Source organism: Tachypleus tridentatus, chromosome 2 (assembly GCF_004210375.1).
Source record: "Tachypleus tridentatus isolate NWPU-2018 chromosome 2, ASM421037v1, whole genome shotgun sequence".
NCBI lineage: Eukaryota > Metazoa > Arthropoda > Merostomata > Xiphosura > Limulidae > Tachypleus > Tachypleus tridentatus.
The window spans coordinates 64,813,951-64,840,303 of record NC_134826.1 but is presented as its reverse complement, the minus strand read 5'-3'; the positions used below and the strand labels follow the sequence as shown (position 1 = coordinate 64,840,303).

At 30.8% G+C, this 26,353-nt stretch overlaps 1 protein-coding gene across 6 annotated transcripts; it reads left to right on the top strand.

The window, feature by feature from the left end:
• The first annotated feature begins 1,618 nt into the window (after positions 1–1,618).
• LOC143244020 (methylcrotonoyl-CoA carboxylase beta chain, mitochondrial-like) lies at positions 1,619–25,788 on the top strand. 6 transcript variants are annotated; one of them, XM_076487967.1, is made up of 13 exons: positions 1,619–1,866; positions 4,596–4,733; positions 6,219–6,483; positions 7,654–7,832; positions 9,840–9,915; positions 13,350–13,533; positions 14,597–14,786; positions 14,932–15,023; positions 15,468–15,624; positions 20,875–20,985; positions 22,632–22,709; positions 23,248–23,373; positions 23,946–25,788. In XM_076487967.1, the coding sequence occupies exons 2-13, from the start codon at positions 4,638–4,640 to the stop codon at positions 24,036–24,038; spliced, it is 1,647 nt and encodes a 548-aa protein (XP_076344082.1). In that variant the 5' UTR covers positions 1,619–1,866; positions 4,596–4,637; the 3' UTR covers positions 24,039–25,788. The 6 variants fall into 6 exon arrangements, with proteins under 6 accessions (XP_076344082.1, XP_076344078.1, XP_076344083.1 ...); XM_076487963.1 differs by having other exon boundaries at positions 6,219–6,495; XM_076487966.1 differs by having other exon boundaries at positions 1,797–1,852; positions 6,219–6,495.
• Positions 25,789–26,353: the final 565 nt, after the last annotated feature.

Here is a 26,353-nt window from a genome sequence, read left to right as displayed (position 1 = left end):
TAAGCTGTATTTTAACTGTTATTTTGTGTTCGCTACACTTAATTCTTTAACGCTGAAAGAATCTGCAATTTTACGCTTTCTTCTACGCATTCTTTTCACCAAAATAACAGTTAATAAATCTAGGAGAGTCTTTAGTTTCGATTAAACTGAAATTTGATAAAAGCCAGTAAGTTTCATTCTGAAACATTTAGTTAACTATAATGACAAAAAGTGAGAAAGTTTAATTACATTCACAGATAAAGACACGTACTAGTAATATTCGTACTATTAGTAATTGATTGTTTGGAATTAAGCACAAGGCTACAGAGTGGGCTATCCCTGCTCTGCCCACCACGGATATCGAAACCCGGTTGCTAGTGGTATAAGAAATCACTTGGGAACACAGGGAGTATGAAGATGTCGCAGATGGAAAATTCGTACAGCCATGTAAAACATGGATGGGAATAGGAAAGTTAACAATAAAGCAAGTCGGTGAACATACTGTTCCAAGACTTGGAGACGAGAATAAAACAATGAAGAAGTGTAAACTCAGGCAGCATGGCCATGCTTCAACAAGGGTCTAATGAAAGTCTTGTAGGTGTACAGTAAAAGAGGAAGATAAAAGTTCCTGTGAGAAAATGGAACATTAAAATGGCAAGATATCATGTTAGAGAAAGCAAACAAATACGGCTTCCACACGATACATTTATCAAATATATCACTGAGACAAAATATTGGATGGAGATATTGTCTATACAGACATCAAATGAAGCCGGATTGCGACATGGAACGAATTTTCGGCGCGTAGAATAAAAAAGGATGCCATGTGTTCTGTATGCAATAAAGGTAGCACGCCAGTATCGGCACCAAACAGACTGCAGAACTTTATTCAGAATTTATAAAGTCAAACAATGGGCAACCAAAGCAGTCCATTAGCATACAAATACAAACAAATAGAAAACTCGAGGTTGACGTATATTAGCAATAAAGAGAAATGTACAAGAGAAGGAAAACCAATGACCCTTGGGGACCACCAGCATAGTGAGTGAAGGAACGAGTAAAATCACACCAGTAGGGATCACAGCCCGCCGTGTATATAAATTTAATTTGTTTATACGCTCTGTGGATGAACATCAAAAAACATCATCACACGTGCTTCAACAAGAACATCTAGGACCGGGACCCGAATCCTACTTCTACACGTATTATCAGTTTTAGAAATGTTTTGAAGATGGCAGCAGATTAAAAGGTGAAACGTGGTATTTGAGAATGTTTTTTCTTTCTTCAGACTTTTACATAAAACTCTTTTCTTTCGTAGATAAGAACTTAATTCTGATCTAACTCTCAGTCCTAGCAACACACTTTTATCGTTTTGTTACTTCTTTTTTCAAGTAATACAGTAATAGTAATAATTCTGGACATTTCACACTCAAAAGAAGATAATATCTGTTTTTAGATCTTATGCTAAATTACAATTTATATAATTTATTTTTATATATACATATTATATGTAATAAAAACTCGTTTTTCAATATCGTAATGTGGTTATATACTTGCGATAAGCTTTAACATCTAGTGGATCTTTTAAGAAATACAAACCACTATGTTTTGTTATAGACTTAATTGTTAAATTAAAAGCATTCATGCATGATTCATGAACACTGATGTAATGTTAAAAATAAAATAAAATACACTTTTATCTAGATCATTTATAATAGTGTGTATCAAAATGTGAAAGTTTATTTTATATTCAGTTAGCACTATCAAACTTAAGGTTCGCTACAATAACAACGACAATAGTTATAAATGTTTAGTATTCTTAATTTAACACCAGACGTGTGGGGTGGATTATTTTATATGTAAGGATGTTCTGGTAAGCTTCGTATGGTGAGTGCAATGCTATTATGAAAAATGGCAAGTATTAGAAAATAGATATAAATAAAGGAAATGATTAAAGCAATTGTTTAAAATATTGGAAATGTTATGATTAAATGCGTTAAATTTTACAGCGATAATATTTTGCACTAGTTTTCTTTAACTTGCACGGGGCAGGGTAACTCTGCACCGTGGTGTAGTGTAAATGTTTATACTCTTTATTGGGTACGAAGTACGCGATTACTGATAGGTATACTATGTAGTTGTTGCAAAATACTGGAGAACAGTGCGATATATGAGTCTATATGTATGACTCTGATGAAGTTTATTCAGTTATCTAATTCAATATTTTCATTTCATTTTTTGTGTGTGGGAAATAGGGATGGGAAGGGACTGTCGCTTAAAAAGGCACATTTTACTTCCAAACATAACTTTTGATTAATGAGTTTTACTCCTTTTGTTAGTTTTGCGAGTGCGATAACTTTGTGTCACGTACTGCAAAACATGTAATATCTTTAGTAACTTTTTATAGAGTAAGTGATATATAACGTTGTTTTGTTGCTTTTTGTAGAGTGTAATATCATAGGGAAAAATTTTAAACAGTTTAATAATTGAAAAATTTATGTTGACCTAAAGCAGTTATGTGATATTTTCTTTTTCTGCTGGTAAATCTTTTATAAATAGGAATAACAAAAAAGATTGTGTATGGACGGGAAATTAAAGCTACGTACCATATGACAATATGGATTTAAGTTGAAGTTCCGTATTCTTGAAAGTTTTTCAGTAAATTTTAAACAATCTACTAAATTTATGTTTCTGTTGTGATGTTTTAGCAGTTAGGAATTCCATCATATGGTATGCAGAACCTGTTGATTATATTATATGGTTTGAAGAGAGTCAGAGCTATTATCTCAGAATTTTGTTGTTGACATTAAGGCACCCCGCTAGTATAGCGGTAAGTCTACGGATTTACAACGAAAAAATCAGGGATCCGATTTCCCTCGGTGGGCTCAGTAGATAGCCTGATGTGGCTCTGCTATAAGAAAACACACGCTGTCATTAAGAGCACTGAGTTGCAGTTATTTTTACTTCGTTGTATATATTAGTAAAAGAGTGATATTAGTCAGTCGCTGATATTTTTGACAAAATTACACTTGGCATTTTTACATCACTTGATCATGTGTTGACCACAAACTTTTTCCTCTAACTAATTTTGTGGTTTGTTATTATAATTTATGTATTGTGACCACCACGTAGTTGTTAATATTGCCTTATCAAATAGTACAAAAGTTTTATTTTTACAGTATAGTTTCATCTTATAATAGATGTAGTAAAAGTTGATATCATCTGATTCTTTTAATATTTTAAATTTCTTTCTTAGAAGCTAAATATTATTTCTTTTTTATTGTTTTTTTGTTTAAAAATAGTCCATAAAAAGTAATTATATCCAAAGTATAGAGTTAAATAGACGTGTTTTTTGTATGCTAGATGACAATAGGCCATTCTGTCATTTCTGTACACCCAAAGCTCAAAAATAAATGCAATGCAACTACTTTCTCCCATATACCTAATGAAATATTTTAAACTGCCAACTATGTATTAGCATTAATTTAATTAATTGATTACCTATGAGCACCAACCATATCAATTAGTCACATAAAGTGATAATTTGATTGGAAATTGTAATTAAATCGATTAACCTTCAGAAAATAATCAACTAATGAAATTTGTTTGTTATTATTAGTGTTTTCAGTTATTCCAATTGCTCTTGTCATTGAAATATTGTCATCATGATTTCTCATCATTATTTTTGTCTAATTCATTATTTTTATGAGTTATGACACTCGTGAATTTAAACTGAACAAGTAATCAAAATTATTCTTACTCATTGTTAAAATTTTCAGTTATCCAAGCCTCATGTGAGGATGGTGACTTTTAAATAGAAATTGGTGTTGCTTAAGTGAGTTACAGTTCTTTTAATTGGCTGTAACAGGGTGCTATTGCAATGAAAGCTTTCTCTTTATAGCTGTATGAGTATCACACATAACATCAAATACTTGTACATAAACAATATGCATTTGTTTAAAAACATAAAGAAATGATTAATGTTTTATAGAATGCATTTTTAAATTATGTACAGTTTTGTATGTGATTTGTATATTTTTAATCACATATAAAATAGTATCTATGATTACATCAACATTAAATTATACAATAAAGTTTTATCAAATGTTCATATCAGTTTTCCTTTTTTGGTAATATATTCTGAACCTTTAAAGCACAAAACCCATCTTTTGATATAGACTTAAATTTAATGTAATTTCTTGTAATTGTGTTAAAGGTATATTCTGTTTGATGATAAATGGATGAACATTTAGTAAGCTAATAGACTATTGGTTTGTATATTGTAAAGATAACTGATATGGTATTAAAAATGTTATTTGTAAACACAAAATAAGTAACAATGTTTTGTCCTGCTTAAGTCATCATAATGGTTCTTAATCTTATGACGATCTAATCAGATTAAACCAGTTATTTTTTGTGTGTTTAAATGAAAGTTATTAATACTCACACTGGTTTTCTATGTTGTGTAATTACTGTGAGTGGGTTCCTCAAACATCATAAACTATTAGTTTCATGAAAGGGTTAATGAAAATTTAGAAAATGAATAAATAGATTCACTTTCTTACTTGCTTATTCTGGAAACCATTTTTGAGTTAATTTTTTTTCTTTTTTTTTAGGATTATTATAAAATACTTTTGTAAAGGATATAAAAATTCAGTATGAAAACTTTTGCTGTTCACATAATGCAGAGAATGAGATTGTCATGGGCCATAAAACCAAAGAGATGTGTTTCAACATTTAACAAGCATTTCAAGGTACTGAGTTTATTTTATAGAAACTGATGTTCATTTGTGTATTTAAATGTTTCATTGTATATACATCATTTGAACTATGTGATTGTATTTTAACGCTTTAACAGTGCTAGATTTTGGTACAAGTGTTTGTAGGTTATGTACAACAAAAGACCTGTTGATTTATCAAGGGCATGATAAAAATTTGCATAACAAAGGCTGGCTTTAACTCTTTTAAATTTTAGAATGGCCTTGATGAATCAACAGGTCTCTTGTTGTACATAAATTTTATGTATAAACTGGACCAAACATTCAGACACTTGTACCAAAATCTGGCACTGTTAAAGTGTTAAAATACAATCACATAGTTCAAATGATGTATATACAATGAAACAACAAAAGACTAGTTGATTCATCAAGGCCATTCTAAAATTTAAAAGAGTCAAAGCCAGCCTTTGTTATGCAAATTTTTATCATGCCTTTCTTTAAACTCCTTTGAAGTAACTGAATCAAAGATGTCTGAAGGCAATCCATTTCAAAAACTAACTACTCTTTCAGAAAAGTAAAACTGTCTTAGCTAAAGATGACTCCCACAATACCAAAATATATATTTCATTCCTTTAGTCCTACAATTTTTACCATTAAATATGAAGAAAGATGTTGCATCAATGCTATCAGTTCCCCTAACAATCTTGAACACCCCAGTAAGATCCCTTCTAACTCAGGTTCAGTTAATACTTATTATGTGTACATCAAAAAAGAGTTATGTACAGGTTTACACATATATGCTGGCTGACATTATACAGATGCTACTTAGCTGTCCCAGATTCAGCCCACTAAAACCTTCAGCTGACATCATGTGTACTATCTGTACTCGGGACATTACAATCTCCAACTGACATCATAGACTTAGCTTGGCTGTTCTAGACTTGGCACATTACAGCCTGTAGCTGGCATCAGATATGCTACTTGGAAACACAACACCAGTTAAGTCGTTGATCTAAGTAAATATTAAGTTGGTTATACTGACTCAAATGAATCAAGTGAATGGGAAGTTACTAATAGGGGTCTCAGTATAAAGAAGTCAAGATAATAAAAAATAACCATGACTAAAACTTGAACTGGAAACTGTAAGTGATGGAGTAGCTTTCTACAGGTGGTGCTCTGTCAGTTGACCTAAAAGATCTCAAGATTCGATCAGGTATCTTTTCACTGCAGTCCTTTTAAGGACCATAAATGTACATTACAGTTTCATTATGAAATCTTTATCTTATATTCTGCATTATAAAATAATCATTTAAATTTTGTGTTTGAAGTTTAAAAGAAAAGTTTGAGCACTATTTGTTGTCCAGTGATTCCAAGTCTTGGACAAAGATGGATTTTTCCTTGATTTGCTTTATGTAGACATTCAGGTATATCATTATAATTTTGTATGTGTGCACAGTATTTATTTTATGTCGTGTAATGTGATAATTTTTCTCCCTCCCTTTTTTTTCTGTCTTTCTCAAGATGCTGAAAGGTGAAGTGGACACACAGAATCATCAATTTGTGAAAGGTCTTCAACATTCATCAACTTTGAAACAACTGATTCAGTCTATACTCAGTAAAGTGAGGAGTGGTGGGGGTGAGAAAGCCATTCATCGCCACACAGTTGTGAATAAAAAAATATTTGTTAGAGAGCGAATAAAAATGCTGTTCGATCAAGACTGTGAATACATGGAGATTGGTGCCTTAGCTGGTCTCAGCATGAATTACGGTGATGTCCCTGCAGCTGGTGTGGTGCTTGGTAAAATATTTACTTTAGGAATATTACATGTAGCTGAGAAAAATATAGAATTGTTGTTATAGATTAAATGTGTTTTTAGTACATATACATTTAGGTGTCTTAGTAAATGATCTATTAATGGAATATTTATAATGTTAATTTGAGATGTGTAACAAAATGATCATCAGCACAAGAGTAACTCGTATAACTCTCTTCAGTCAAACCTTGTATTCATTAAAATGTCATTTTAATTATAAATTGTACTTAAAATATCTGTGGGTAAGGAGGAATGTCAGGCAAGTTATCTGTCCTAGGTAGCATAAATCTGATGCTAAAAAAGTGTATTTCATATTTTACAGCTCTTGTAGTACATGAATGTTCATGCTAAGTAATATATCATCAGAATATCAAGTGCAGAAATGGAATGACTTGATTTGTTTAATAAGAATATTGACAGCCTAGTATGTGTAAGAAAAAACAAGTATTTTTATGAACCTAACAATGGTAGCGACAAATTTTAAAATACAGTATCTAATGAACATTATGTCATTCTTTGTGGTACTTATGAAATAAAAACAATGAAACTTTATAGAAATTATGAGCTTATAGTGTCATGGTATCTAAAATGCATACAACTTGTTAAAATTTATGTGAAGGATAAAGAATTGTGTGTGCAATATCCGAGCCTATGCAGCTCATGGGAAAATTGAGTTTCAGCAGTTCTGGGCAGGAGAATAAGTGTTGTTATTTGCTCACCACATTTTGTACAAATAGTTTTGTGGGCAGTTGTAATTACAATGAAAGACTGATTTTTCCTAATTAACTCCTTTTTTTTTTCCTTTTAGTGATGCAGCCAATGCTTAGTATTTGCTACATATCTAAATAGCTTAGAAGATTTAAAAAAGAAAATTGCACCATCTGTGCAATTAGAAATTTAAAAAAAAATGTGAGTGAAGAGTAACATTGCATTGTGACATAAGAGTGTGCACATTTATAACGTGTAATGGAAGATCTTGGAAAACGTTTCATTGATGGTGCATGGCTTACATTTCTGTATATACAATGCTCCATATTTCAACTTTATAAAATCAGTATATTTAAACTGCATTACAAGAATTAATATTTATATGTGCCAATATAGTTTCATTTTTATTGTTATATTATTTTGATATTTTGCAGGTATTGGAAAAATACATGGAAAATGGGGTATTGTTGCTGCAAATGATGGTACAGTAAAGGGAGGGTCCATGTTTCCTATAACTGTTGCAAAAATGCTTCGAGCTCAACGACTAGCCTTTCAAAATTTTCTACCTACTATATACCTTGTTGACAGTGGTGGCGGATTTCTTATTTATCAAGTAAAATTGTCAATTTTATTATCTGCTTAGTTCTTGTGTTGACAGGTATTTCCCTTTGCAAAAGAAAACTGACAGCAAAAATTTAAATCATAAATAATATTAAAAATAAAAGGCTTTGCAGATTGTGCTTTTGTAAGTTTACCTTGCTTCTAAAGAACCACGAAAATATGTAACATACATTTATTTTGTACATTTTGTTAATTTAATATTTTCAACAAATTAGAAAAGCTGGTAAATTAACAGTTATTTTATGCTAGTCTAAATTTTCAATTAGTTAACTTCATTTCAGATTTCGGGTTTAGAATAAAATGTTTTAAATTTTTTAAAGATTTTCCATCTTTCAGGTGTATTGAAACCAAAGTAGCCATGTTAATTTTATATTATTACTTCAAAAATGTCAAAGCTTTTTTAACTAAGTGCTTTTCCCTTTGGTTTTTGTTAACAAAGATTTAAGCAGTATTCCATATCTTGAACAGTTGATAAATGGAAATGAAATCAAATAAGATGATTGCATTAATTCTGAGCCAGTTAAGAGAAATTGGGAGCTTAAAAAAAGTAAGACTCCTCGGCAAGATGATGTTTCCCCAATGGTTTTGAAGGAGGTTAAAGATTGGATATCTGAGCCACTTACTACTATTTTTTGTCAGTTCTTGAATAGTGGGCAGGTACCAGAGGATTGGAAGTTACCATATGTAACTCCTTTTTTCAAGGAAGGTGATAAAAATTGCCCCAGTAATTACTGACCCTTTAGTATTATACCAGTTTGTGGGAAAAGTTTTGGAAAGTCTGTTAAAAGATGTTTAACCAAGACATTTAATTTAGAATTTTAGTGGATAGTCAGCTTGGTTTTACTAAGGGAAAATTTTGCCTTACAAAATTTGTCAACAAATTACTTAAATTTGCTGATGATATCATGGTCTTGGATGTAGAGAGGATGTTGCTGCTTTACAAATGGATTCAGATCATCTAGAGAGTTGGGCAAATAAATGGTAGATGGGTTTTAATTATAATAAATGGAAGATTTTGCAGGTAGGTTATTATGATTTGAATTATTAGTATAATTTGGATGGGAATAACCTTAACAGTGTCATGAAAGAATAGGCTCTTCATGGATTGATTGATCAGTATCTTAAGTCATCCAAGCAGCGTGCTGTTTGCTAGTTGATAATGGGATTTTTAGGTTGTATGAGTAGAAATATTGAATACAACTCTAAAGAGGTTATAATTTCATTGTATAGGTCATTGGTTAGGCCATGTGTGGAGTATTGTGTTCAGTCATGGGCTTCTTACCTTAGGAAAGACATTAAATTGTTGGAAAGAGTTCAGAGGAGTGTTACTAAAATGGAAGAGTGATTAAGATTCTCAAATTCGTTTTCTTTTCACAAAAGAAGAGTTAGAAGGGAAGGGGAGGTCATTGAAGTGTTTAAGATTGAAAAAGGAATTACAAAAAAAAATTAGTTTAGAGTGTGGAACAGTCAAGATGGACCAATATGTTTTCTATTGTCCCAAAACATTATGCTATGTTGTCAAGCTGAAAAACAAAGTTTAATCAAACGTCACATTAGTATCTTGGTGAGACCAGTATTTGTTAAACTTTTAAATGTAAGCAGCTTCTTTTGTTGTAAGTTTTAAATCATTTACATGTAAACTGACAGCATACAATCTGGTAGAAACTGATGTACAATAACATAAAATTAAGAAGAAAACAAAAACTGATTAGTAGCAGAAATAAGTTATTAAGAGAGGTAAAGGTGAATACATTCCATGCATATTTGAGATTACACATGTGATTTCTAATAAACTTTATTCTTATGTAGCTTTTTATGGGATCATATAGTTTTTCTGCTACTGTTTGTGTTACGGCAGCTGTAGACAGTGATAGCACTGCTGTATACATAGGAGTTTCTGACTACTGGACGGTGTATTGTTGAAATTTTATCTCTGCTGTAATTATGAAGATTTTGTAATTGATTAATTCTAGAAATATTTGACTGTTATGCAAATTAGGCCGAGTTGTTTCCAGATCAGGATCATGGAGGTCGTATATTCAGGAATGAAGCTATTTTATCATCGAGAGGCATTCCTCAGGCATGTATAAGTAATGTAATTTTTGTACACTGATGCTTTTTTCCACTGGATAATTTAAGGTACTTAGAAAATGCATTGCTACCATACAATGTATTGTAAGAATTCATAGTTCAGTCTTGTAAGTTCATTTAGCATTATTTTCTAATTCTTTGGCCTGTGGAAAGTATGAAGTTAAAGTTTAAACTATACCATAAAGAAAGTGTGTAGAAATTGTATCTTAAAAACTTAATACAAAAAATAAAAATGTTTACAATAGCCAAGTGGTTTATCTGTACTAGTAAGGCAAGAAGAAGCATAGGCTTTGCTAGCTAGGCTTAAGTTGTTAGTTGGAAGAATTCAAGATTATCTTTCATGATACTATATTTGTCATTAGTGGCAGTAACTTCCAGGTGTTTCGTATGCAAGTGTGTGTTTTCTCCAGTTACTAATCAAGAGGATAAACTTTACTCTTTCATTCCAACTAGTTAAAAATGCTTATTAATCATGATAGATCATTTTTAAAAACAATCAAAAATAAGATGTTACTGTTTGTAAATGTATGTGTTTCAAATAACCTGTTGTAATTACAGTACTGTACGAAAGTGTTAGGACAAAGTAAAGAATTTCAGGCTATTTTCAAAGCACAATGGAAGGTAAATCACAGGTGAAACATCAAACTTATTAATATTCATAATTAGTATTAGAAAAACTCAAACAGTTAGTATCTTGTGCATCTTCCTTTTGCTTTAACTGCAGACATTCTTTTAGGCATTGATGCAACATATTTAGTCAAAGTGTCCTTTAAGATTTTACTCCAAATGTCTTTAATACTTTCCCGTAAAGTTTCTTTGGAAGTAACTTTTGGTTTGGTAAGTACTTAATCTAACAAATCCAGATCTGCTTGCTGGGTTGAGATTGGGGATATGTGAGGGCCATTGCATCATTTGAATGGCTGCAGAGTCTTCTTTTTTAGTTAAGTAATTTCTGTATAGATTTGATGAATGTTTGGGGTAATTACTTACTTGGCAGTAAAATATTTTACTAATAATACGTAAACTAATGGATATTTCATGACAGATCAGTATCTGATGGTACTTTCACTGGTCTATTATTCCATGTATGTTGCAAATATCTACTGTCACCTTAGCAGAAAAACACCCCCAAACCATCACTCTGTCTCCCCCATGCTTCATGATAAGTGCTATACACTGAAGTAAGTATCTTTCACCTTTCTTCCACCAGATGTACAACCTATGCTTTGAATCAGATATTTCAAATTTGGACTCATCCATCCATAACACCCTTTTCCAGTCATCAGAAGTTGTTTTTGTACTTTGTTTTGGCAAATTTTAGTCTATTGGAGATTGAAGTAAAAGTTTTTCAACTGCTTTGTGACCAAATATTCTATTTTCTTTGAGTTTTCTTGATACTGTAGATCTAGACACTTTTCTGTCATTTTTTATATGGTCATTTATCTTGTGCCAGAATTAGTGTCAGTCTTCCTTCTTTCCTGAAGGCTGCATAAACAAAGATACTTAACATCAGTATCATTGAATTTAGGTGTTCTTGCCTCTTCCTTTCCTATTTTCAAACATACCTGTCTCGGTCTCATGATCTAGGGTGTACTTGACAATGTTTGGTGAGAATTTCAATTCTGCAGCAGTTTGTTGGAGAGATTAACCACCATCATATAAAGCTTTTATGTAAACTCCCTGCGCTACTGAGATTTCTCTATTTTTTGAGCCGTGCCATGAAACAAAACTTAATATTTAGTGTTATAACATTGGTTTTATCAAGGTTTATTTGTGGAGTGCTGTTAAATTGATTTCTTCTACCATATACCAGTACCATATAATAGCTCCTTGTACCTAGGGCATGTCATAAGGGTTCTACTTCAGTGAACATACTGATAAAATTTATGGTCTAAAATAACTGTTGTGATATCCCATGCAATGTCTTAACTATATATTCATTGAAGCAGAACCCTTATTACATGCCCTTGGTTAAAGTAAGTGGGAATTGTAAAGAATAATAGTTATTCTCAACCTGGCTCATTCACTTGTCAACATGGATCAGTGAAACATTATTATAGTGTTGAAATTTACATTCTGTAATGGCATGGAAGAATTAGCCATATAAAATGTAAAGATTGACAACATATCTTCTTGTTCTAACACTTGTGCACAGCACTGTATATTATACTTTTTTCAATCACACTTTTATTTTAATTAGTAAGTTTATTTCTTTACAAATAATTTATTCCTTTTTTGTTTTATTTATGTTTCCTTTATCAAACATAATTTTACTAGCGTACATTGTTCGAGCTACCTATACATGTACATTAATTCATGAGAGACCAAGAAATATAAACTTGGCCTGGAAGTCCCTTTTTGGCAGTTAAAAGTTTACTCAAACTTCCTGAAAAATGTTATACGTAAGCAGTTTTAAGATTTTTGAAAAATTTTGCAGCATATGAACAAAGCATCACATTCTTCTTAAAGAAACTGTCATTCGCCCAACACAACATGCCCTAACCATGCCAAGCTTTTTTTTGAAAGTTATCTAAAAATTATTATTGGTTTAATGTGAAACATACATGTGTATACAGGGCTATGTTGAACTAGAACGTTTGAAACTGTTCAAGGATTTTAGTTTCTGTGTGCTGGTATTCTCCTTTACTTCTAGGGCATGAAAAAAACTCATAGAACTGAAAGTGTAAACAAATAAATACCATATATGCTGGCATGTAAGACAACATTTGAAGCTTTAGAAAATCTCTTGAAACTAGAGGTTGTCTTATACACCAGGTGTGAAATGTGAACATTTAATCTTGTGGTGTATGATAAGTTTATATTGATGGATCTGATATAGTTGGATAGTGGGGCTGACTTCCAATGTATTGGTGGTGGAATAAAATCAAAAGGACAAGCCAGATCTCCACTGAAAAGTTCTGCAACTATTATATAATACTATATCTTTTAATAATAAGCCAATCACATGCTAACCAGTTAGACATCCTAACTAGTTGAAATTAGAGGTAACTGAAGAATTTTTAATGTCAGATGATGAATAGGATTTGGATTTTGAAGGATTTTAGTAACTTGTAACCATATTACTTGAAATTGCCAATAAAACATTTGCCTTTAAAATGTTTTAATTACCCATATTGTGTATAAAATCATAAAATTTATGTATTAAATATTTACACTTTATTTTCTTTCGAATACTGATGACTGAGGACTATTGGACAGCAATTTTTAACAGGCTCATTTGGTTCCACTAATCAAGTGCATGATTTGAGGAGTCATCTTATATGGCGAGTATAGGTTGAAACCTACACTTTAACTTGAAAATTAGGGGTTGTTTTGTATGCCAGCACATACAGTAGTTTTATTTGAATCTGTACAACCTTGAATAGTTGAAAAGTTTTTTCTTTTATCTTTGTTTTACTTAAGATTGCTGTCGTATGTGGTCCATGCACTGCTGGAGGAGCATACTGTCCAACCATGACACAAGAAGCGATCATTGTGAAAGGAATTGGAACATTATATCTTGGAGGACCTCCTCTTGTGAAGGCTGCAATTCAGGAGGAAATCACTGAAGAGGATCTTGGGGGTGCTGACCTTCATTGTAGGTGGGTTTGTGTGTATCAGACATGTAATAGCAGGCTAAAAGCTTCATCTATGTGCAAACATGAATCCATCATAAAAATATATTACTGTTATTACTGTTGTGTTTAGGGGTATCATTTGTCAACATCTTATTGTGTTTAAGAACCAAATGTTGCACACATTGCTAGAAATCACCTCAGAGTGATGGCTGGATCACAAGCATGATCAATTTAGTTATTGTGATGTCAAAATGTATTAGTTTAGGTTATGTGTACATGAGGGACACATAACTTTGTCCTCCCAAGTTCTCTACAAGCAAATAGCTGTTCAAACTAGGAAATTAGTTATGTCCTTTGCTGTGACATTCACAAGAGTTATTTGTGTACAAGAAAAATATAACATCTGAAAACCACTTCTATGGATATAGGCTCTGAGAGGGTTATTTTAAGCCTTCTGTATAAAACACAAGAAAAAGTACCCATCCATAGTGACGGGGAAAAGTTTATCTGTCAATTTAAATTGTTTTATGGATTTCAGAAAAGTTAATTGTGTTGCACTCTTGTTTTCACTCTGAATCAAAGCTATGATTTACTTATAGCAATTACTAAGAAAAGTGATTGTTGAGCATTACAGTCATACTAAGAGCCACTCGTCAGCAGTACGTGGTAAATCTACATTTTTATTGTTTAAGTTACATCACATTTTGGAATGTAAATGATAGTGTGGTTAGTTCCTAACAGTTTAATGTAGAATATCCTGCTATAGCATCAACATTATTCTCAACTGTTCTCCTGTCATTTTAAAACTGAATGTTGAGCTTTACCTGTGTATGCAGCTCTTCAAATGGGAGACAGACACCATGGTTTGTAATGTATATAAGACTGTAGGGTTCTTTTTATTAAATAATTTTGTGTCATTATTATAATTAGAGAAAAAAAATGTTTAAGAAGCTTTAATTTTCACCTAGGCAGTTAAGATTTATGTCAACATTTTAAAATCAGTGTAATCATTTAAAAGAAACTTGCTTTAACTCAAAATGTACTACTTGAAATAAACTTGTGTAAATGTTATTTCAAACATTTTAAGGTTGAGTGGCTGTCTTGACTATTATGCGGAAAATGAAGAGGAAGCCCTGAGCATTTGTCGAGACATTTTTCTCACACTGAATACGGAAAACATTCAAATAGACAAATCATATTCTGAACCAGTGTTTTCAGTGGAAGAGTTGGCTGGAATTGCAGGACAGAAATTCATTACCAAAAATGATTTGTACAAGGTAAGAGAATGCGATGCTGTCAGTAAAGATGATTAATTATACACATCGGTGTATCACTGTAACCTGTTTACTAGAACTTAATGAGCCATGTAAAGAGAGTATAGACTTGTCCTTGATTAAATCTTGTTTATTTTTATTTTGACAGATACTAGCTAGGTTGTTAGATGGCAGCATGTTTCAAGAATTCAAAGAAAAGTATGGCTCAAATTTAATTACTGGATTTGGCAACATTCACGGGTAGGTCTCATTGCTTTAAGTAGTAACTATTTAAACACTGATGCTCTCACTGGTTAATGAAAAAAAAACCTGCTACGAGCAGGAGTGTAAATCTTTTAATAGTTAAAAAATAAAGAATGGGTGATAACCATTTATACCATGTTTTTTTACTGTTGAAACTTTTATCTTGATACAAAGTCGTGTCATACAAATTATGCTAGACAACATAAGACTAAAATGCTTTATATTGGGTGGAAAATGTTTTCTTGTTGCAACAGATTTTACATAGAATTTTGGTAAAGTCCAGTACTTCTTTTTTCTTCTCTCTCCAACACAGATGAAAATGGTATTCATATATTAAGAAATTCATTTTCATGGTGTTTTATAATTTTGTTGTATTGAATATAAGTTGTCTTGTTTCTTCTTAAGTGAAAACCTCCAAAAAGTACAAATGTTTTTTGTTAGGTACTTGGTTGGTATACTTGCTAACTGTGGTCCAGTTAGTTCAGCAGATGCATTGAAAGGCTCACATTTCATACAGCTGTGCAGTCTCAGAGAAATTCCACTTATTTTTCTTCAGAATTTTTATACTCAAGATTTTCCAGAAAGTGGATTAGAAAAAAGGTATGTTATCTTTGTATGATTTGGCCTTTACATCTTAGCTTCTTGCAATTGTCTGGGTATATAGGACATTTAATTCTTTCTGTATGACTGGGTCATAGTTAATTAAAACTTATTATTGTATTTCAGTACACTTGGCATCATAATTTTATATAATCTAAGTTTTACTTTCTTGAAATGAAAAGAAACTGTTTAAAAAACTTTCTCAAGTCTTCTGTGTAACATAGTGTACCTGCTCTGAATTCTCCATTATAGATGTTAGATCTTCTCCAATATAAACTACAGTATCAAACCAATTAGAAACACAAACTACAGGTAATAAAAGGCTTGAATTTAAAATTTGAACTTCCTACCTTCCTGCTTTACTTAATTATAAAGAAAATATCAGAGAAGCTCCTTCTCTCCTTGTCTCACTTTTGATACTTTTTACTAATAATCTTTACAAGACTGGTGGACATGCTTATAATCAATAGAAATATCTCTTCTATAGTAGTCTTGTAGATCCATTACTTATATTTTCATCTTAAACCATTATTTGGCAGAAATATTTTGTTTTAATGTATGTAATTCTTTGCTTCCAGCTCTTAGACTTTTTAAATTCCATTTATGACTTATTTAGGAAGCCAGGTTATTTAAAGCAGTTTGGGGGTATTTTGTTCTAGTTCCTGATGTATTTTTAATATTCTAAAATGCATGAATATTTATTTAAACTACTAAGTTAATGAAAAAAGTGAGGCTTAGCACAGTTATGCTTGTACTGTGCAAATATCATGCTTGTCATGCACTTTGTTGTTTACAAGAGATGGCTAATGGGATCTTGTTGTGAGTAGTTGCTTTTGATGGAGGATGGTAGTCCAATGTACAGGTAATAAAACCATAAAATTAAAAGAAAAAAATTGTGAAAAGATTAACAGTTCACACTGTGAATAAAGAAATCTAAATTCTGCAAAAATTTTGCATCTGAAGAAGAAGAAGAAATAAAAGGTATTATTCATATTATTTGATATTTTATAACTTTTCATTTCACAGCACATTAATGGTTTCAGTGCAGTTAATGTTGAGGTAAAGTAACTAACAGAAAATATAAAGTTTTATTGAAAAAATTTTGATATTTATTTAAAGGATTTTAGGGGTTATGAAAGTAAAATATAAAATCCATAAGGTGAAAAGGAGTATTTTTATTTTTAGTTTTAGCATGAAAACCATCTTTCACTCTGGGTGAATCAGTAAAGGTTCTGTAAGTTCATAGACAAATATTTAATAGAAATACTTTATTTTAAAAAAATCAGATTTTTTTATATACAAAACATTTGTGGTATTTACTAAAAGCTTACTAAATTTTGTAAAGATATGCCTGTAAAATTAAGTTATAGTATGCATAGTTTCAGGGTGGGTCAAGCTGACCCACTGAATATGAAAAGAGTTAAGTCTTCCACTTCCAGCTGAGTCTATAGTATATCCACTAAGTGATTGCAAACCGTTTTTAACCCTCCTTTGAAAGTTTGATTATGTATTTGTTCTTGCTTTTTGTGAGAAAATTGTATTTGTTTAAGAATGGATCTATGATGAAAAACAGATGATTTACTGAGTGTCTAATTTTTTAAAAGAATTTACAACAGAATAATTATACAGTTGTAGTTTTTAATTTGGCTATTAGATACAATATGTAATTATTTTATACATTTCAACTGATATGTAAAATGTTTTATAGAATTTCTGCTCCATTTGCAGATTTTGAGAAGGAGAACAATTTGTTTTTATTTAAGAAAACCAACAACTTTTATATATAGCTTCTTAGGCAGATTGATATTTTCCTCCTAAGGAAAACAAATACTGCAGAAAAAAATAACAATTATGTCTTCTCTTTCTTTACATCAAATGTATGTGGAAATTCCCCCTTATTTTACTGAGGTTTGAGATGGAATTTAGTGATGTGGAATGTACAGCTTTCTTGGTTATTTTAACAGAAGGACAGAGCTGATGATTTATGACGATGTTTGATCATAGTGTGCCATACATTATTTGTAAAACAGTTATAACAGCCATGTACAGTTCAATTATGTTTAAAGATTTTATTTTAAAAAATTAAATGTGTTAATCTCATTTTCATAATTAGCACATGTAGGACATATTCTTTAAACTATAAGTTTATATATGCAAAGTTTTCTTTTAGAACACTTACTTTAAATAAATTTTAAAGATAACTGAAGTACACTCACAGGAAGTTACTGTTAAAGCCTGAGTGCGTGTTCATCTGTGGTAGCTAAGCATTAAAGGGAATATTTCAGGAAACTAGTATTACTGGAACAAAATTCATTATTGAATTTGCTTTGTTCTTGGGCTTAAAGTGGTCAGAATTCAAAGCACTCTCAGTGCTCTTTACTTAGGAATGTAGATCTTAACTCGGTTTCTGCAGAACTGTGTCGGATTAATTTTCTAAAGGCTCTTTATGAGTGTTTAAAACAATCTATTTATACTGTTTTACTCTTCAGTCTTCACATTTTATTAATTCTCACTGTGTGTGTGTTTTCTAATTAACAACTTCTTTCAGCTAATTTTACTGCTGGTGGTTGTAAAACTTTTCTACTTTGTTTTTCTGGAAAGGAAGTTTGAAGGCCTATTCAAAGTAAACTGCCTCAGTTCACTTTACAACTTTTCTGTGGGAATACTTAACCAGGTTTTTAATTCCTTTTTGCCTTGTTATTTTTATAAATCTTTCTGCATTTTTGTTTACTTGTTGTATTATCTGACATTTTTGCCTAAGAATAAAAGGTGCATATATCAATTAGAAGGCAAGGAACCAACAGCAATGGTGGAAAACAAAGAATGGTTTCAAGTACTAGAAATATATAATTAACATTTCAGACATGCCTGCCATTGTATAGCAACTGCATATTCTGTTTTGAATTTCACACTAGAAATGCACTCAAAATTACAGACAAAGCCCAGTCTGCACACATGATGCTCTTAGTTGCTGATTCATATTCAACATCATGTATTTGCTATTCAAAATATTGAGAATGTTTGCAGTTGAGAATTGTTTAATTTTTATTGGAAAATTGATACAAAATGTTCCAGAGTTTTCATACTTGATGAGAGAATTAAACTTGTGCAAGCTAATGATAATCCTGGCTCTTAACCTGAATTATTTCATGTTGATTTTGAGCATGATGTGATAGGGAAAAGGTATATGGCTAAAGGGTTAAAAATTGTGATTTATTTTATTCATGTAAGAAACTCCTCTTGTCTTAGTCTTTTCTGAATAATAACCAAGAGTGTTAGCAAGAGGACAAAATTGCTTGACAGAATACCCTTTACTGCACTCTTCAAAACATTTCTTAATAATTTAATCAGATTTTAAAGTCAAGATGTATTCTACAGTCACAGTTTAAAACAGTCATGTTTGCTTGAAGTGCAAAGTTGTTAATAAATACATGATTCTAGTGCCAAGTACCCATTCTGTTGGTGGAGGACTAAACAATCTGGCAGTAGTTTGAACTTGGGTGATGAGAATAATTCGTCATGTTCGCAGAGCTGCATCATAAAACAGGTCATGGAAACATCAAGTTTGGATTTGGAACCAAGAGTTTGAAGGATCTAAAGCAAAACCATTGCAAACCTCATGGCATTTATTCATCAGTAATGAATTAGACAAATATTGTATTGAACCTTCAAAACGTTTTTCATTGATACAAACTTTTTATTTTACCTTGGAAAAAAAAACTAGTACCCAGTAGTTTGTCCTTAAATAGTTTGGTCTTTATGACAAGATACCTAGATTTTCAAAACTCGTTGAAATGTGTGAAATTACAGTACTCTAGATATCCTCACTGGAATAATTTTACAACTGTGTGTCAAGTTTTAAAAAGAAACTTTGTTATCTACAGCTTTGAGTTGGATTAAACCAATTCCTAAAAAAATTCTATATTTGTATTGAAGTTTATATTAACTATTAAAAAAATTATAAAATACCTTGATATTTGTGAATGTGACCAGGTGGTTAAGATGCTCGATTTGGAATCTGAGAATTGCAGGTTTGATTTTCCATTACAACAAACATATTCACCCTTTCAGTTGTGGGAGTGTTATGTGACGGTCAATCTCACTATTTGTTGGAAAAATAGCAGCCCAAGAGCTGGCAGTGCTGGTGATGACTAACTGCCTTCTCTAATCTTACACTGCTAAATTGGGGACAGCTAGTGCAGGTAGCCCTCGTGTAGATTTGTGGCAAATAAAAAACAAACTAATGTAGGTCAAAATTCTGTCACAGATATATCATGCAATGTATATCATCCTGAATCAATTTGTTTAGTTCCCTCTTTTAATATTTACATTTAAGAGTTGTTTTTCATATGTTTAGAGGTAAGAATGCTTTAATGTGATTTATATCTTAGCATTTAAATATAATTCAGTCAGAGGATAACTTATTATCATGTTTTTACATGGAGATTGTTTTCCTTGTTGATTCAATACTAAAAATTATTAACCACAGCAGTGGATAGCAGCTGATGAGATGAAATATAAGGCCTCAGCTAATGTGCTTTAGTTGGGTTAGAGTTCAAAGTCAGAAGTCATAGTACAGAGTAGAAGATAGGTTTAAGTGTAACCTACTAAGTCTTATATGAGCAGGTACCAGGCAGCTTTAGTTTAGAAGTTTACTAAAATAGTACAGAGTGGAAGAAACTCTGGTTTAAATGTAACTTATTAAGTCTTATATGAGCAGGTCCCAGGCAGTTTTAGTTTAGATGTTTAATAAATAGAACAGAGTGGAAGAAACTCTGGTTTAAATGTAACTTACTAAGTCTTATATGAGCAGGTACCAGGCAGTTTTAGTTTAGATGTTTAATAAATAGTACAGAGTGGAAGAAACTCTGGTTTAAATGTAACTTACTAAGTCTTATATGAGCAGGTACCAGGCAGTTTTAGTTTAAAAGTTTACTAAAATAGTACATAGTGGAAGAAAATCTGGTTTAAACATTACTTATTAGGCATTACATGAGCAGGGGCCAGGCAGTTTTAGTTTAGAAGTTTACTGAAACATATTTTGATATAAATTTTTTCATTTTTTGCTTTCAAGTATTTTAGGCTTGTGTTATGTTTATTATTTAGTCTATGTTAACATCATGTGATATCATATTCAGAAGTTTGTATAAAAGTCTGGCAGTGTATATTCATATTACTACTGATGAGTAAACTGTAGTTGGTTAGTGTTGTTTCTAATATTCATATATTTGTAATCTTCACTCCTACAGGACTGATACTTAAAGACAGGGCAAATATGATAGCTTCCCATGTATGTGCTACTGTTCCAAAAATTACAATAAATATTGGTGGTTCAGTGGGAGATCATGACTTTGTAATGGTATGTACAGTTGGAAATACAAAGATTTAAAAATATTTTTTAATGTTTGTTTGCATAAAAACAACTAATTGCACTCCAAAAAAAAAAAAAAAACAATTTTATTGAAATCCAGTATTTCAGAACCTGATGTTTTAGCTGATGCCTTTCCCAAGGGTTATATTGTTTCACATAAATTAAAAGCTGATAGCTGAGGACATAAACAAATTAAAAACAGACTTAATAATAGTAATAATAGACCTTATTGCATACAAAGTAATTAAAATGATCAAGGGACAGAAAATTGCAAAATGTTGAACAAGCTGTTGATTAAGTGGTTTTGGTAAAAGTGGTTTCAGTCCTCCTGTCTACTCTGCACATTTTTGATACTTTTAAGATTGCTGAAGTTTGAGGAATTTGAATCTGAGAATTCTGAAATGTTTTAATCTTTTTTTTTCCTTGTGTTCTGTTACTATGGCTTTCTCTGCCACTAAATTTTAAATTATATGATGTTTCCTATTGGTTGAAAAGCTTTTTTATTATTATTTACATATATGGATAATGATATACAGATATATCACAAAGCTTGTTGCATTGCTTTTAATAATATAGAACAGGTGTTTTTAAGAGAGTATGGTCAATAAACTTGTAATAGATTAACAAAGGAAAGTGTACATTTGTCATTTATTGAAAGGTTTTTGCCATTTTGGCCACAATTGGGCAATCAACTTAATTAATAATTTCTTATGAGCATAAGTTACACTGAGCTTTGTGACATAAAATAATCAATCAATCAAAATAGTGATTACATTAATTAAAATCACAAAAATTTTCAAGTAATTCAAATATTGTTGTCTTTGTTTCTCATTATTATATTCAATTAATTCATTGTTCATTATTGTTATGACTCATGAAAATAAAACAGTTAGTCAATATTATTGTTTCTAAGTATTATCATTTTTGCTTATTCCAACTATACAAGTCTATTATTAGAATAATTGAGTTGTAGAATATAATTGATCAGTGAATCTGACTATTAAACAATATGTAAGTTTGACTAATAATTCACTTGTAATTTTTTCTCAGATTCATCTTCTAGATTTCAGTTGACTAAAATCATAGCATTTTAAACTTACATGTCAAAAAATTGATATAACCCATTATATCTGATTTGAAATTTGACTGATGATAAAACTACTCCGAGACTTAAAGTTTGGAGAAGGCTTGATTGAGTAATGAAGACAATTTGTTCAAACTGAACATGGTAACAAATGTACAAGGTTTTGTACCTGACATGGTTACAGTTAGTTTGAAACTATTCAAACACAGACTCAAAATGTTTTATCTGAAATAATTAGTATCAAACTATTCAAAACACATATTCACTCTTTTATCTGGAATAATAAATGCATAAGTGTTATCAGCATTTAACTTGTTGAGTAAAGAAATTCATTAAAAATTGTTTCACATAAGGTTATTATTGTTTAGCTATAAATTTACACCTAATGTATTTTAAAATGAGTAATTATGGTTAATCATTGGTATGTAATAGAAGAATAAATTACAACAGGTACTGTGTATGAATAAAAAATGAAACATTATATTTTGATTATAGTACTTATTTAAAACAAATTCAGATTTAAACATGATGTATATTTTGGTCTACTTAGTGTGGATGGTCATTTGAGCCTAATTTCCTGTTCTCTTGGCCTTCTGCTCATACCCATTCAAACTATCTTAGCCACATGGTAAGTTTTATTTACAAAGTATTGAGATTTGGTAACATTTGAAGTGGATTACATAATACTGTCTTAATAAGAGTGAATTATTTTATTAAATAATAAATATGAATATGGTTATATTCAAAATAGCCTAAGCTACAACAGGTTGTTGTTAAAATATGTGAAAATTATACACAAATAACAGATATGTTAATAATAAGGTAACATGACTTAGCCTGTTTTCTCAAGCATTATGGATTAGTCTCAAAACCTACATTTCTTTTCATAATATTTTTTTTGACTTATGAAATTTAAATTTTGTATAAAACTTGTCTGAAGGGAATAGTGTATAATTCTAACATAATTATTATTAATTTTAGTATAGCATCTATCTAAAGTGATTGTAGAAGGGAATAGTGTTAATTCTAACAATTATGAAAGAGTACACTTAATTATTACAAATTCTGAATCCTCATAAATACTTTGTTAGCATCTCTGGGTATATGTGCAACCCATCTGTATCACAATACATCATGACATCTGTTCATTATTCACATTCCTTTAGGAAGCTAAAAACTCTAAGGATGAGGGTAAGAAAGCAACAGATCCATTTCTTCAATCAACAAGTGCATTTTATAGAAGTGCAAACATGTTACAAGATGGAATAATTTTTCCTGAGGATACAAGACAAGTAAAACTATTTTATTTTCAAATGTACATAATATGTAGTTATTCATTGATACTCGCTTGAAAGGTATTATTACATTTTTATTAGCATGAAATGCATCTGTGTGTAAAAATAATGTTATTTTTGATAATTTAAATTCATAAACTAATTGATTAAACTAAATAAACTAGAAGCATGCTTTGCTTTTTTGTCATTTTAATAATGGAATATAAGTTTGAGCTAATGTTTGTTTGAGCTAATGTTTGCATAAAAATAATCACATCAACTGGTGATGTTACATCACACCACATATTGAATAGATTCTGAAAAAGTTGAAAATATATAGAATTAGAATAGTTAGATTTTCATATCTGTTAGGACTTTTAGTATGTTAGTTGGCTAAAAGTTGCAGCAAACACTTAATAATTTTGTGGTTGATTTTTTAAACAGTTGCACACACTAATTACTATTTCTGTGATCTACCTGATGTTAATTGACGCATTGCCAAATGAATATAAAAGACTTTAGATATTATTATTATTTAGTATGTAGAAGAATTCTGTTGTATAACCAACAAATTGGCTGATTATTTTCAGGTTCTCGGCACTTGTTTAGAGGTAGCATGCATTGGTTACAGAAGGTCCCGTACAGAAAAAGTACAGACAACACATGCTGTTCTAAGGATGTAAAAATTTATTAGACTGCTGTGAATTCATATTGTACACAATTATATTTTTATAAATGTTTTTAATTAATTCAGTGGATGTTTTTATTAAGTAAAATTTTGTCAGTATATATTTTAAAGCATATCTAGATTTGTTGTTGTTGCAATGCAATTCCTGAATGTGTTATTGAGCTTATGTTTTAACACAGAAACTAAATTAAAATAATTTATTCATTTATTGCTTACTGTGATTTTATTCAAAAGATCTATGCTGTATTGTGAACATTTTATTGAAATTTAAAATGTGTATCATCAGTTGAACCATTTAAGAATGAAACAAGTTGTATCAGTTTGGAGTATGTTTAAAAATCACTATTCTGAATGTTTGAAATTGTATAAATATCAAAACAGCTAGTTTAGTTATAAATGAATGTTTTTGAATATTTCCTGTATTTTTCACCATATTGCATCTAACATTTATATACATACGTTTTTATATTTTATTAACAGTTATGTTAAAAAATTATCTTTTATCCACTACCTCAGAAGTAAGTTTGAGGGCATATAAAACAAAAATACTTGGTTTAATCTGTGTAGTGGGCACAGTACAGATTGCTCTTTGATCAGTTTCTACTTATACAAGTGAACAGTAAAATAAATATATCTACATTAAATGACTTTTAAATTGATGTAACATTTAGAGTGTAAATAAAAGCAGTTAGAGTTGTTAACTTGTAAAAACTTGACGATAATAACAGTTCACAATTTTAACACATTTACACATAAATTGTTTAGGTTTCAAAATAAGTGTTTAAAATCATTATAAGAAAAGTATGTGGTTGTTTATTTTCTTTTTCTTTGACCAATGAATGCTTTATGGCTGAAATATTAATCCATTTTTTTTCATTTACTATGATTGTAAACGTTTCTTTGTATTTGCAGTGATTACAACAATTTGTATTTTAGAGTTATGTCCAGCTGTTATTTCGTTACATTAAATTTAGAATATAGATATTTGAGGTATTCCCATTAAAATAGTTTCTTACATGTATGTCTCAAACCAAGTCCTGTGGACTTAAAAAACATGCATTGTAATTTTTAAATTTAAATCTCATTAACTCTCAGATCATTTGTTGATTCAACCTGTAGCTTTTTGTTAGTGAGGTTAATCATATATTCCAATTTGTTCCATTGTTTATGGATAACCTCAGGTGGTGATGGCACTTCACTTGTAATCTGCGGGCCACGTTTTAATCCCCATTTCCAAATATGTTCACCCTTTTGGCTGTGGGACCATTATAATGTGATGATTATTCATTGGCAAAATAGTAGCCCAAGAGTTTGTAGTGGCTGTTGATGACTTAACTTCCTTCTCACTCTCTTTAGTCTTTCACTGCTAAATTGGGGATGTCTAGTGCAAATAGCCCTTGTGCAGCTTTTCCATTTGGTTTGAATTTCACGCAAAGCGACATGAGGGCTATCTGAGCTAGCCATCCCTACTTTAGCAGTGTAAGACTAGAGAGAAGACAACTAGTCATCACCACACACCACCAACTCTTGGGCTACTCTTTTACTAACGAATAGTGGGATTGACTGTCACTTTATAATGCCCCCATGGCTGCAAGGGCGAGCATGTTTGGGGTGATGGAGATTCGAACCCGTGACCCTTGTATTACAAGTCAAGTGCCTTAACCACCTGGCCATGCTGGGCCTCCTCAAATTCAGAAAAAACAAACTTCAGTTGATGACAAATTGGAATAAATAATAATACTTAAGAGCTTTTTCTGGTATAATACATCATTGCAGCTTTTATTTTTCTTAAAATTACCACATGGTGCACAAAATTTGAATTTTACCACATGAAGTCTGTCTCTATTTCTTCAGATGTATTGTATAAAAATATTAAAAATTGATAAATACTGCTGTATGTATAATAAACCAAGTACAAAACTATGATACATCACGAGCAAAATATGCAAGATTGATTAATTATACTATATTATCCTATAATAAAAAATACTGTAGTTTATACTCTTAGTTGTGACGTAAATACAAAACAATAAAATCAGAAACATTTGGTTTAAGTGAGTGTGTAGATATAAGGGGAGAGAATCTGAAAAATAATGCTTTATTCGTTTTTTTTCTCTCACATATTCAGTGAAAGATCCAACCCACCCGCAATATATAAGCTTAAAGAAAGCTAAAATAGAATACAAGCTATTAAAACTCAATCTAAATGAGTTAAAAGCTTATAACTATTAAACAATTTTCGATATTAGAAAATGTAAAAAGTTTCGAAAAAATGCTGAATAAGAAATTTTAACATGAGAATCTTTCAAA

What these genes read in the sequence shown, in the direction of transcription:
- LOC143244020 (XM_076487963.1), top strand. Translation starts at nt 4,638, where the DNA reads ATGAAAACTTTTGCTGTTCACATAATGCAGAGAATGAGATTGTCATGG. An exon ending in TTTATCATCGAGAGGCATTC is followed by an intron (nt 9,916 to 13,349) that starts CTCAGGCATGTA and finishes TCTTTGTTTTAC; the next exon opens with TTAAGATTGCTGTCGTATGT. An exon ending in TTCCTGAGGATACAAGACAA is followed by an intron (nt 23,374 to 23,945) that starts GTAAAACTATTT and finishes GATTATTTTCAG; the next exon opens with GTTCTCGGCACTTGTTTAGA.